Source organism: Erythrolamprus reginae, chromosome 9 (assembly GCF_031021105.1).
Source record: "Erythrolamprus reginae isolate rEryReg1 chromosome 9, rEryReg1.hap1, whole genome shotgun sequence".
NCBI lineage: Eukaryota > Metazoa > Chordata > Lepidosauria > Squamata > Dipsadidae > Erythrolamprus > Erythrolamprus reginae.
The window spans coordinates 25,117,925-25,132,031 of NC_091958.1; the positions used below are offsets into that span (position 1 = coordinate 25,117,925).

At 38.8% G+C, this 14,107-nt stretch overlaps 1 protein-coding gene across 2 annotated transcripts in view; it reads left to right on the forward strand.

Moving 5' to 3' along the window:
- The window catches only part of MBTPS1 (membrane bound transcription factor peptidase, site 1), a 71,352-nt gene that overhangs the window by 27,159 nt on the left and 30,086 nt on the right, over nucleotides 1–14,107 (forward strand). For both annotated transcript variants that reach the window (XM_070760544.1, XM_070760545.1), the window contains exons 12-15: nucleotides 804–948; nucleotides 5,201–5,389; nucleotides 6,823–6,995; nucleotides 7,729–7,844. In XM_070760544.1, the coding sequence (XP_070616645.1) occupies nucleotides 804–948; nucleotides 5,201–5,389; nucleotides 6,823–6,995; nucleotides 7,729–7,844 (623 nt within the window). The remainder of the gene's footprint in view (nucleotides 1–803; nucleotides 949–5,200; nucleotides 5,390–6,822; nucleotides 6,996–7,728; nucleotides 7,845–14,107) is intronic.

The window sequence follows — 14,107 nt, forward strand, 5'->3', positions numbered from 1 at the left end:
GAGAGGCACAGCGATCGCTCGGCTGGTGCGGCCTCAGCCTCTCTGCTCACACCATGTCCTGCTCTGGCCAGCCATGAGACTACAGGTGTGGCAACCTGATCTTTGCCAAGATGTAGGGCTACCCGTACTGACCCAGGTAAGCATCGCTGTCTCAGCCGAAATGAAAGCGCTATGGGCTCCATGGTGGTACAGCTGGGCCTGGCTCTCTCCCTGCGTGGTCTCCTTCCCCCAGAGTGCAGGAGTCCGTGGGCCACATTCCTGGAGTGGTGCTGGCGGTTGGCCGGGCAACAAAGAGAGCAGGCAGGTGGCTGGGTGGGTGGGAAGCCAGTGGAGTTGCATCAAAATCCTAAGCTCCACAGAGCGGCATGGGAGGCATGCAGGCCCGGGTGGAAGGTGGCCTTTTCTGCAGCATCCCCCTCCCCTCTTTGGATCGCCCTGCAAGGTGGGGAGATGCTCTGCCTTTGCAGAATCAGGGCAGGTGGTTTGCACGGAGGATTGATGGAGGGGTGTATGTGGTCCTCCAGGATGGAGAGCGGGGCAAGAGAAGGCTCCGAGGTTCGCTTGGGCAGTCAAGCCAGATAGAGGAGGGAAACTCAAAGTGTTGGGGGCTTTAGAATGTGCTTCAGAATGTGCAGCCCCTGGATCTAACAGTGAATGACGTGAGTGATGCCAAGTTAGCCACACCCGCCCGGTCACATGACTACCAGGCCACACCCATTAAGCCACGCCTACAGGACTGGTAGGGAGAATTTTTTGCATTTCTTATCACCTGTTTATGCCTGCCCATTGTATTTTCCTTTTAGTTTGAGTCCAAGTTACATTGACTTGACGGAATGCCCTTACATGTGGCCCTATTGCTCCCAGCCTATCTACTACGGAGGCATGCCCACGATTGTCAACGTCACCATCCTAAACGGAATGGGAGTCACTGGAAGGATCATAGACAAGGTAAGAGCTGGAGGAACTTGGCCAGGCTGAATGACTCTGCTTCTGCTTCTTCCGACCATCACAACACTTGAGACAACAACTTAAGACAATCCTAACTGTGCAAACTCAAAAGAGAAGTCAGCTCCATTGCTCCAATCAAGAGATTGAAATTGTTTAACTTTTTAGGGAGTTCTTGACTTATGACCATATCTGGGAGCAGAATTTCTGCTGCTAACCAAGGTCACAATTGTGAAATGAATCTTTGCAGTTATTAAGCAAATTGCAGGGTTGTTAAGCCAAACCAGTTTCCGCCATCGGCTTTGCTTTGGAAACCAGCTGAGAAGTTAAAAAAGAATAGAAATAGAGAGTTGGAAGGGATCTGGGAGGTCTTCTAGTCCAATTCCCTGCTCAGGCAGGAAACTATACACATACTTCAGACAAATGTTTGTCCAATCTCTTCTTAAAAACTTCCAGTGCTGGAGCATTCACAACTTCTGGAGGCATGTTGTTCCACTGTTAGGAAATTCCTCACTTCAGGGTTGAATCTCTCTTTGATTAGATTCCATCTGTTGCTTCTTTTCCTGCTTTCTGGTGCTTTGGAGAATAGTTTGCCTCCCTCTTCTTTGTGGCAATCACAATGACTGGACATTGCAGGCCTCTTAAAAATACACACCCAGCCACTGAATTTTGACCATGTGACTGTGGGGGACTGCCACAACGTGTAAATTCAAGGAGCAGTTGTAAGTATCTCCTGGTTGGGGATAAAAAACAGTTTCTAAAATACTTCACATCTCTCTCTCTCTTCAGAGAGAAACCATGGAAAAATCAGGCAAAGAGATGATCGCTTAGCTAGCAAAGTATGGAAGTTCGCTGCTCTCTTTAGCATCTCCTTAGGGCTGAAAAAAAGGTGGAAGATGGCTTGCTAGCAAACCACGGAAGATTGTTTTACTGTTAGGGCTGAAAAAAGTCTCAGCTGATTGTCGGAGGGAGCAGCAAAGAAAGAAGCAGGCAAAGGGAAGATCGCTTAGCTAGCAAAGTACAGAAGATCGCATGAGCACCTTTAAAAAGCTTAGTAATAGCTACATTCAGAGTATAGGGTACACCCAAATTTCAGCCTCTTTTAGGATGGAAAAAGGTGCATCTTATACTCCGAAAAATATTGTTATTATAGAAAGGAGTTTAGTCTGGTCAAGCAGGTCCCACCTGTCTTTTCACAAGCTGGGCTGGCTTTCAGGCATCCTGAGGAGATGAAACATAGAAACTTAGAAGACTGACAGCAGAAAAAGACCTCATGATCCATCTAGTTTGCCCTTATACTATTTTCTGTATTTTATCTTAGGATGGATATATGTTTATCCCAGGCATGTTTAAATTCAGTTACTGTGGATTTATCAACCACGTCTGCTGGAAGTTTGTTCCAAGGATCTACTACTCTTTCAGTAAAATAATATTTTCTCATGTTGCTTTTGATATTTCCCCCAACTAACTTCAGATTGTGTCCCCTTGTTCTTGTGTTCACTTTCCTATTAAAAACACTTCCCTCCTGGACCTTATTTAACCCTTTAACATATTTAAATAGGATGGAAGTTGGAGTTGGAGTTGTGACTATAAAAGAAAAGAATTCAACTTTAAAACATGAAGTTGGAGCTGTAACTATAAAAGAAAAGAATTCAGCTTTAAAAAGTCTTATTGATGCCTACCTCCCCTTTCTTTTTCAGTTACAGATTTAAATCATTCCTTAAACAAGATTGTCTAGATTTTTAACAGAAAGGTTGAGAAATCTTTTATCGGGCTCGAGGTACTGTAATAACAACCTTCTCCAACCTTTCTGGGATTGGTAGCTCAGCATGGAGGGGTGGGGGAGAGAAAGGGGTGGGTTTGTGCGAGGGGCAGGCGCTGGCGTGGACAGTTTCATTTGTGTGAGTGTGCATGCTCCAGTCTACCACTTATACAGCCCAATTGCAAACAAATTGGGGACCCCTCCAAACAGCTACAGATAGGCCTCGGCTTATATCATTCAGTGACCAGTCAAAGTTTTGGCAACACTGAAAAGAAAATAGATAAATGACAGGTTCTCAAAGTTCTGGCCATTGCAGCACCTGTACAGTCACATAACTGTGATCCAGGCATTAGTCGCTCAGCTCTAAACCCATGACCACATTAAAAGGGAGCTACAAACACATGAATCATTTTACAACTTTTCCTGCCGGTTTCACATAAGCAGAATCAGAAGGCTACAAATCACTTTGAAACGCATGTTCCTTCTTGCAGTGCACAAACCCCACATGTCAGGCTGGCTTCAATCAGAATTTAAGGAAACGAAAACTCAGAGTCCATTTTGAACTTCAAAAGTGAATTTCACTCAAATCAGAACTGAAAGCATCAAAAGCAAAGCAAAGACTGAAGAAAAAGGCACGATAGTTGCCCATATCAAAAAATCCCACTTGCCCCCCTTTGGGAAATAGCCAGTCCTCATTGTCCACCTTTGTCAGGTGGGAAACCCCACATCATACTTATGGAATGCAGCTTCTAACTATTTTCTTACCTCTTCTCAAGGAAATCAGAACTCATCCTGGCCTTTGCCAGAGAAGCGAAACTTATCAGGGCCCTCCAGAAACTCCCCCCTCCCCCCTCCCAAATACCCCATACCCCTCCTCCCATTACTTATGACAGCCGAAGCGTGTGGAGGGATGAAACACCGCGAGGCTGACACCACCTCTGCATAACTGCCGCAGCCCTCCCAGGCCCTCCATCACCACTGCTCCCGCGGCACCTTACTTGGCCCTTCTGTCGCTTCCCGCTTAACAACCAGCCAGTCTTGAGGTTTTGGAGGCAACCTGGACTGCTGAGATTGTCATCATTAGGCAATCTGGTCACGTGACATTATGCCTTATAACCTTGTCATTTATCGCAATAGCACTAACACTTAGACTTACAGAGTCAGCCTAGGTGGGGTGGCGCAGCAGGTAGAGTGTTGTACTGCAGGCAACTGAAGCTGAGTGTAGATCTGTAGGTCAGCGGTTCAAATCTCATCACTGGCTTAAGGTTGACTCAGCCTTCCATCCTTCCAAGGTGGGTAAAATGAGGACCTGGATTGTGGGGGCAATAGGCTGGCTCTGTTAAAGAAGTGCTATTGCTAACATGTTGTAAGCCACCCTGAGTCTAAGGAAAAGGATGACATAAAAATCGAATAAATAAAATAAATTTCCCCCAACAATTTGGGTCTCCATTTTAACCACTTCAGAAGGATGGAAGGTGGAGTCAACCTTGAGCCCATCAGCATTGAACCTCTGAAAGTAGGCAGAGTCAGCCTCCAATACTGCATTCTAACCACTGTAAATGATGGATGGATGGATGGAAAGACAATAGCCCTTAGACTTATATATCACTCCACAGTGCTTTACAGCCCTTTCTAAGCAGTTTACAGAGCCAGCATATTAGCCCCAACAATCTGGATCCTCATTTTACCCACCTCAGAAGGATGGAAGGCTGAGTCGACCTTAAGCCAGTCAGAATCGAACTGCTGGCAGTTAGCAGAATTAGTGTGCAATACTGCATTCTAACCACTATGCCACCATGGCTCTCTTATCAACAACAATCCCCATCTCACAACCCAGGGACTACCTATTCTATTCCTTTAATTTCTTGTCTGTTCTGAGAAGTTGCATTATTGGATGCAATCCAGATAAGTATTTCACTTTATTTTTTCTAAGTGATCACATGGGACTGATTATTTGCTGCAAACATAACAAGCAAAAATAATAATAATGCAAATCATATAATGGCTGAGTGTCACATATGAGACCAACTTAGGTGAAAAGAAGGGGTAAGGGTGACATGATAGCAGTGTTCCAGTATTGGAGGGGCGGCCACAAAGAAGAGGGGTCAGCCCATTTTCCAAAGCACTTGGAGGCAAGACAAGAAACAATGGATGGAAACTAACCAAGTAGAGAAGCAACCTAGAACTAAGGAGAAATTTCCTAATGGTGAGAACAATTAACCAGTGGAACGGCTTGCCTCCAGAAGTTGTGGATGCTCCTTAACTGGAGGTTTTAAAGAAGAGATTGGACAGTCACCTGTCTGAAATGGTATAAATTCTCCTCTTTGTGCAGGAGGTTGAACTAGAGTTGGTCCCTTCCAGCTCTGTTCTTCTATGTTATAGCATGTTCTGTGTTCTAACCATTGTTGTGTTCACTGTTCTGCTTCTCAATTCTTTAGCCCCTGCAGCCTCAATGTTTTTGATCAATTCTGCTTTCTGTTTTATCCTTTGTAGCCGGATTGGCAGCCCTATTTGCCGCAAAACGGAGATCACATTGAGGTGGCCTTTTCCTACTCCCCTGTTTTATGGCCCTGGTCAGGGTATCTCGCCATTTCCATCTCAGTCGCCAAGAAAGCAGCCGCTTGGGAAGGCATAGCACAAGGGCACGTCATGATCACCATTTCCTCCCCAGCAGAGAATGAGGTTGGTTGAAGCTTTAAAAAAAAAAATCCTTTCCTTATTCTGATGTATGCATGCTTGATGCCCTGGACCAGTGGTGTCAACACGATTTCATGGAGGGCCCCATCAGGGTTGTGTTTGACTTCGGTGGGTTGGGATGGGTGTGGCCAGAGTGGGCGTAGATATGGTCAGCTCTACATCACTTGTGTCTGGGGTGACTGTGGCAGCCTGAATACACTGCCAGTTAAAATGGACTCCTGAGCTCAGTTTTCGGCTGTGGCGGTTTCCTGCAACGCTCTGCCACCGAAAACAGAGCTCTGTGGGCCAACCCTGGTCCCGCGAACCAGCCTTAACCACCCCACGGATCCAGACCCCAGGCCTTGAGCTTGATACCCTTGCCCTGGACACAAACTGCTGCAGAGGGACATGCAGCCTCATTGTATAACGTGGGCATCCATTGGTTGAGATCTCCAAAAGAAGATAACTTCTCACTACACAAAAATAACTCTCTAATTCAGTGGTTCTCAACCTGTGGGTCGCGACCCCTTTGGGGCTCGAACGACCCTTTCACAGGGGTCACCTAAGACCATTGGAAAACCCATATTTAGGAATCTTAGGAATTGAGACATCTCTCCACTATCCATCTCCAGGCGGGTCTACCTACATGCAAATAGACTACTGCAAATTATCTGTCTATCTATCTATCTATCTATCTATCTATCTATCTATCTATCTATCTATCTATCCATCCATCCCATGGAAACTTCTGAGCATGCACAGAAGCTGAATTTCCAGCACTGCGCATGCGTCGCCATCTTGTTTTTTTTTCTTTTTGCAATTTAAAAAAATCAGCACTGTGCATGCATGCGTGTGCAAAGAACAAGTGCACCCATGAGGCATGGCCACGCAGCGCAGGAGGAAGCGAACTGGCAGCAAGGCAAGTTAGAATTCATCCCTAGGTTTCCTAATTATTTTATTATTTTACTTTTTGGGGGGGTCACTACAACATGAGAAACTGCATTAAAGGTTTGTGGCATTAGGAAGGTTGAGAAGCACTGCTTTAATAAGAGCAGTGTCTGTGGTCTAAGAATCTTTAGTATTTTGGAAGGGCTCTGAAAAGTTGCTTTGAAATGTTCAAAAGCATAAACTTCTGATAACTGAAGGGTATTTGCTTCCTTCGGTTAAAATATACGTAGAAAACAGTATATGAATATGATTGAAACAACACTGGTTTGTAAGAAGAGGAAATTATAAAGGGGTGTTGTAAAACATTGTTGGCATTATATTTCCTCTTTTATCTCAAGCCTTAATTTCTTGGGTTTGCTGTTTATTGCTTATTATTGTTCTGTTTTTCTATAACATTGTTTGCCCTGAAATGGAACAGCGTGATAGTTACAGACGTAGATTGGATTTCTTTCTTCAGGAAATTGTTTTGATTTTGTTTTGCTTGTTTTCAGTCAAAAGTTGGTGCTGAGCAAACTTCAACCGTGAAACTCCCCATCAAAGTGAAAATTGTCCCAACCCCCCCTCGGAATAAGCGAATCTTGTGGGATCAGTATCACAACCTTTGCTATCCACCAGGGTACTTTCCAAGGGATAATTTAAGAATGAAGAATGATCCATTAGATTGGTATGTTTATCTTTATACAGTTCCGATAATTATTTATGGATGAGAACGATTGACATATTAAGAAATGCAATTAGCTCAGTGTAAATTCTTATCCATTCTTAGTGATTTTTATTCTGAAGATATACCCTGCTTGAAAAATCTGTGCATCTATATCTACATTTCTTCTTGCAAATAAGTACAATGTGTATATAGGTAATAAAAACCTAACTTTTTAAACAAGGTAAGAATGAAGTCTGGCTGGTTTGAAAAAGTGTTGTAATTCTGGGCTGTTGGTTTAAAAGTCTTCTAATACTTTCTAAATTTGTACTTCAATTGATTGGCAATTTATTTTCAAGTTAAAATATAATCATATGTAGAAAAGAGGTACTTAACGTTCTTTCAGTATTTTGATAAAATTGTTGTGTCTAGAGAAAGAGGGAGACTATAAATATTCAGTTCAGTTTTAGATTTTATTTGTTCTTTTTACTTGGTGTTACAAATTTATGCAGCCTGGCAAATAATGACAGTTCAATGCTGAGCTCTTGTAATGTTCTTCCTGTTGTCCATTTAGTTCAATTTTTGCAATATGTCCTCTTCCTCCTCTCTTCCTTTCCTCTGTTTCTCTTCCTCCTCTTCTTTCCCTCTCCCCCTTCCTCATCTCACCAAGAATTTCATTCCATAAAAAGTATTTTAAATTCCTGGTACACCAAAAAGCGATGGCAAGGCTACATATTTGATTTGTTCACCTCTTTAGGAATGGTGACCACATTCATACCAACTTCAGAGATATGTACCAACATCTGAGAAGCATGGGCTATTTCATCGAAGTACTTGGTTCACCATTTACATGCTTTGATGCCAGTCAGTATGGTAGGTAATTAAAAGTTGGTGTTTATTTTCTTTTAGATTAATCCAAACTTCCTTTGTTTAGGATTTCAAAGCATAAAAATAGATGGATTCAGGTTTGTATCATCTAATCATTTGCTAAACAACAAACTGTTCTACAATGTGGACTCAAGTATAAAAGATGTCTATTTGAGCTGAAAAAAGGATGTCTTTGAAGATAAGGGATTTATTTTTAGTGCCAGATCTGAATTGTGCTCAAGACCTGGTATCCCTCATTACAGCTCAATTTAGGTGGAAAATGCCATTTAGTTGTAGAAGAAAATTGAAGAATAGTACTTGAAACTGACATCTAATAGGGCAGCAATTTTGAAGTTTGCTGCTGCTACTGGTAGCTATATTTGAATGTTTTTGTATGAAAAATTCAAATTACTAGCTTTCAAAGTTGATAACAGAAGATTGTTCTTTATAATTATCAGATTGTTGAAACACTTAAGAAATGAACTGCAGGTCCTGAATCTTAAGTGCTTTCTCAATGCAACATTGTCATTGTTATTCGATAGAGTTCATTAGGCTAATCTATTTTAGGGCTTTTATTATCTTTGATTTACAATGTCAAGATTTTCTCTTGACCTTTTTGAACAGCTATTTAACATTCAGCCCTTTTATCATAGGACATTAAGGGTGATGTTATGCAGTTTAGGGTGAAAAGCACACCGATTTTAGGCTTCACAGACTTACCTCCAAACCTCAAATTAATAAAATGATTCCTCTCCTGACTCCATTATATTGTTTTAGGCTCTAATAAAACATATTATGGCTTAACGTGATGAGAGGTTCATCTGACTTTTTAAGCCAGGGATGAGTTTCCTTGAGGGAAAGAGAAGGGATGAGACGATGGATCACAAATTGTACAGTCCTATTTTTCTTAATCTTCATATTTATGCAAGTTGTCAAGCACAAAGCATCAGGACCATAGCTTAAATTGCAACCCAGAAGATTTAGTCAAACCAATAAAAAGGAATCAAGCACTAATGGGTCAAAGGAATTCAAGGGGCAGGCTGGACTTGAATTGTTTGTGGCAACGTAAGGATTCTAAACTGATTACTTATTTCACTCCCCCCCCAAACTCTTCCTGCATTTCTCCTACATAACCCTAGTCATAATGTGAACAGGTAGTCCTTGACCTATGATTACAGTTCGGATCAGAATTTCCATTTCTAAGCAAGGACAGTTGTTAAGTGAGTTACACCCAATTGCCACAGTTGTTAAGTGAAACCTGCAGTCATTCAGTGAATCCGGCATCTCCCATTGACTTTGAAGCTGGCTGAGAAGATCAGAAATGATGATCACATAACATTGGGAGGCTGCCACCATTGTAAATACATGCTAGTTGCCAAGTGCCTAAACTGTGGTCATGTTGTGGTGGTTGCAAGTGCGAGTGTCTATTGTAAGTCACTTTTTTCAGTGCTGTTGTAACTTTGAATGGTCACTAAATGAATTAGTTGTAAATCAAGAACTATCTATAAATGGATAGACTACGTACATAACTAATCTTTGGGGATTTGTGTTTTAAATGGCCCTGACACTTTCATTTCCCTTTTGACATTAAATCAAACTTTCTGACCCAACAGCCTTCTCCCCATGATAGGCTATTAATTTAAAGGTCAGTTTTTCTCTGTTCTCCATTTCTGACATTTTAAAAAGTCGCTAGTCACCATAAAGGGGGGGTGTTGATTTGCTAACCAGCGTGCAATTAAAAGTTAGACACTTTTTTTTTGTTCCATTCAAGCGAATTCTATTTTGTCACTTTGAGAATTAAAAGCTGCATTTCATGAAGGATATATGAATGGTGCTGTGGCCTGGAGGTGGAGCTCCCGCCTCACAATCTGTGTGAGTTTGAAGCTGTGAGTTTGATCCTAGGTAGAGGCCTGGTGTGGGTTCTAACTTATCTTGCCGCTGGTTCACTTCCTCCCGCTCAGCACTGGAAAATTTCAAAAATAAGTAAATAAATAAATAAATAACTCAAAACCAAGATGGTAGCTGCATGCACAGTGCCGGAAATTTGGCTTCTGCGCATGCTCAGAAGAAAAAATAAATAAATAGATTAAAAATAAAAAAGCTGAGGCACCCACGGACCAGCGATGATGTCATTGTAATGTCACCAGTGGGTTGCTACCGGTTCAGGCAAACCAGTCCCAACCGAGAGGCGCCCACCCCTGGTAGAGGCAGATGTTTCTCTCTCTCGGCACAATGAGGCTATATCTGCTGAACAAAACTCTGCATTGGTGACAGGAAAGGCATCTGGCCAGTAAACACTCAGCTCCACTCAGTTGTCCAGACTCCACCTCACAAGGGGATTACAGGGTCATTAAATGGAGATGATTTCATGAAGGACAGATTAAAGGTTGGTTGGTTTGTTTCCTTTTTTTTTTTTGTAAATTTTTTTATTAATTTTCTTAAAATAAACAGACACACATACAAACATTAAACATAAAGTGGGGGTGCATTTCCCCCGCTTCTTTTGAAAGTATACATTCAAGTACAGAAAAAGAATACATAATTGAATATATGTTAAATGTTGAAAGTTCTGGTAATTTTGAGTTAAAGTTTTACAAATCTTAAGTACAATGTAAATATTAGGTAAAGTTCTTAATATATTGCTTATACGTAGACTAATATACCATAGTCATCAAAAAATACCTTTAATGTAGTTTTAACTACTATACTAATGTACCATAATTATCAAACAAAACATTTAAACTGATTTCAACTACTATACGTATATAAACCAAAATTCTTAATATGTTACTTATACATAAACTACTATATCATGATCATCAAACAATACATTTAAACTAATATTAATATTGTTATCACCTAGGTAAAAACAAATACAAAAAATCAGCTAAAAATAAATTTATATATCTTATTTTTTCTTATCTATCCATTTATAAACATTGTTCCATGTTTCATAAAATTTAGTATCTTCTTGATCATTTAATCGTCTTGTCATCATGTCCATTTCAGCGCAATCTAATATTTTAACTATAACTTCTTCTTCCTTGGGGATTTCTTCCCCCTTCCAATTTTGCGCATATATTATTCTAGCCGCAGTTAATATGTGTATAATTAAGTAAAGAATTTCTTTCTTGTAAGTCTGATTGGTAATTCCTAATAAGTAGAATTCCGGGGTATTTTCTATATCTTGCTTTACTATTTCTTTTAATATTTTCTCTATCATCTTCCAGTATATTTTAGCTTTACCACATGTCCACCATTGATGGTAATAGGTTCCTATTTCCTTCTTACATTTCCAGCATAATGGGGATGTTTTGGGAAACATTTTTGCTATCCTATTTGGTGGGAGATGCCATCTGTAGAACATTTTGATTTGGTTTTCTTTTAATGAGACTGATTTGGTCATTTTCCAGTTGTTAATCCAAACTTTCTCCCATGTGTCTATGTCTATTTCCTTGCCAATATTTCTACACCATCTTATCATAGTATCTTTTAAAGTCAACTCTATGTTTTTATGAGCAATGAGGAATTTATATATTTTCCCTATCATTTTTATTGGATTAGTAGTAATTAGATTACTTAACAAATTTTTACTTTTATTAAAAATATAAAGAGTTTTATCCTTCTGGTATCTAGATCGAATCTGGGCATAATGCCACCAGTCTATTATTATCCCTTCTTCTTGTAATTTAATCCTAGATTTTAACTTCATCTGGTCGTTTAGTAATTCTTTATATCTATAAGATATTTTCTTGTCTTTTATGGACTTTGGATGCGTTATTGCTTCTAGGGGGGCAAGCCATTCTGGGATATTTAAGAAGTGATTTTTCTTTATGTCTTTCCAAACCTCTAGTAGATACTTCCTTAATGTATGTCTTTTAAAATATGAGTGGTTTTTTTCTTTGTCGTACCATATAAATGCATGCCATCCAAGCATGAGATCATGTCCTTCTAAATTTAATATTCTTTTGTTCTCTAGAGTTATCCAATCTCTAACCCATGTTAATGCGGCAGCCTGATAATATAATTTCCAATTTGGAAGGCCAAATCCTCCTCTTTCTTTGATATCTTCTAGGCAATTTATTTTTATCCTTGCTTTTTTCCCTTGCCATATAAATTTTTTAACTAAATTTGTCAAAGTTTTAAAAAAGATTCCCCCTGGGTTTATTGGAATTACCTGGAAAAAAAATAAGACCTTAGGTAGAATGTTCATCTTGATTGTTGCCAATCTTCCTAAAAATGATATTTTTAGGTTATTCCACATTGCTAAATCTTTTTTAATTTCTGTTAGTAACTTTGTGTAGTTATCATTTTTTAATGTTATTGTTTTCGCTGTTAAGTTTATTCCTAGGTATTTTACTTTTTTAACAATCTTTATTCCAGAAATGCTTTCTAGTTTAGTTTCTTGTGTTTTATTCATATTTTTAGTTAAAAAATGTGTTTTATTTTTGTTTATCTTTAAACCTGCTACTTTTCCATATTGTTCAATAGCTTGCAGTAATGTGGGGACTGTTGTTATCGGTTCTTCAATTATAAACGTTAAGTCATCTGCAAAGGCTTGGACTTTATAAGTTTCGTCTCCTACAGTTAGGCCTTTTATTCTAGAATCTGCTCTTATTTTAATTAGTAGAGTTTCAAGAATCGTAATAAATAACAATGGTGATATAGGACAACCTTGGCGAACTCCCTTATTTATATCAAGTGTTGGTAATTGGTTATTTTCAATATTATATTGGTTGTTTGTTTTGAATATATAGTATCTATTAAATTAACAAATTTTGGGCCAAATCTCATTTTATTTAATTGCATTTTTATAAATATCCAATTGACGTTATCAAAGGCCTTTTGGGCGTCTAGAAACATTAAAGATGCTGTCTTACCTGGATATTGTTCATAATACTCTAGTGTGTTTATAACTGTTCTAAGATTATTTTTAATTTGTCTCCCTGGTAGAAACCCATTTTGATCTTGGTGTATTATTCCATTTATGACTCTTTTGAGTCTGTCTGCATAAATAGCAATAAATATCTTGTAATCTACATTTAATAATGATATAGGCCTATAATTTTTAATTTTTTCTGGGTCTGTGCCCGGTTTGTGTATTAAAGTTGTTAATGATTCTGACCAAGATTTAGGAATTTTGCCCTCAAGTCTACATAGATTGAAAGTTTCTAACATGTGGTTTCTTATTGTTTCATTTTCTATCTTGTACCATTCTACCGGTATGGCATCTGGGCCTGTGGCCTTATTGCTTTTCTGTTTTTTGATTGTTATTAGGAGTTCTTCCATTGTTATTGGTCCATCCATGGTGGCCTGTTGGTCTTCTGTTATTTGTGGTAATTTTGAAGCTTGTAAATAGTTAAAGACTTCATCTTCGCTAACATTATCCTTAGCATATAGATCTTTATAAAAATTATACACAATGTCTGCCTTTCCTTCTGTATCATATTTTATTGTACCATCTTTGTCTTCTAGTTTTTTAATTAATTTTGATTGACTCTGTTTTCTAAGTTTATATGCTAACCATCTGCCTGGTTTGTTTGCATGTTCAAAATAGTGTTGCTTTGCTCTTTTAATTTTTTCAGTTATTTGGTTTTGTTCTATGATTCTAATTTTATGTTTAATTACATTTATTTCTGTTTTTAAGTCCCTATTCTTGATGTGTTGCTGCGATAAAAATTCTAATTGTTTTAATTCATTTATTAATTGTACATACTTTAATTTATTTTCCTTGTTATATTTTGCTGTGTAGGATATTGTTAATCCTCTTATGTAAGCTTTAACTGTATCCCATAAGTTCTGTAGAGTGGTGTCTGAAGTTTTGTTGATTTCAAAAAATATTTTTAATTCTTTTTCGATCCAATCCTTATATTTCTTATCATTTAAAATGTTTCTATTCATCCGCCAGTTATTCTGTTTGTTATTCATTCTCATAGAAACCACTATTGGATTGTGATCAGCCCATGTATTGACGTCTATCTCTACCTCTCTTATTTGTTCTGCAACCATTTTTGGTGCCCATACCATATCTATTCTTGTCCAAATTTTGTGGGGGTTAGAGTAGAAGGTATATTGTCTCTTATGAGGGTGTCTTTCCCTCCAGATATCATTTAACAATAGTTCCGCTTTCATTTTTTGAAAAGTACTGGGTAGCAAATTCCTTCTTGTTTTTTTACTTTTTTTCCTTTTATTGTTACCTCCCCCCCCTGAATGATCTAGTTGTCTGTTCGCAATAGCATTAAAATCACCTATTATTAATACATTTTCAA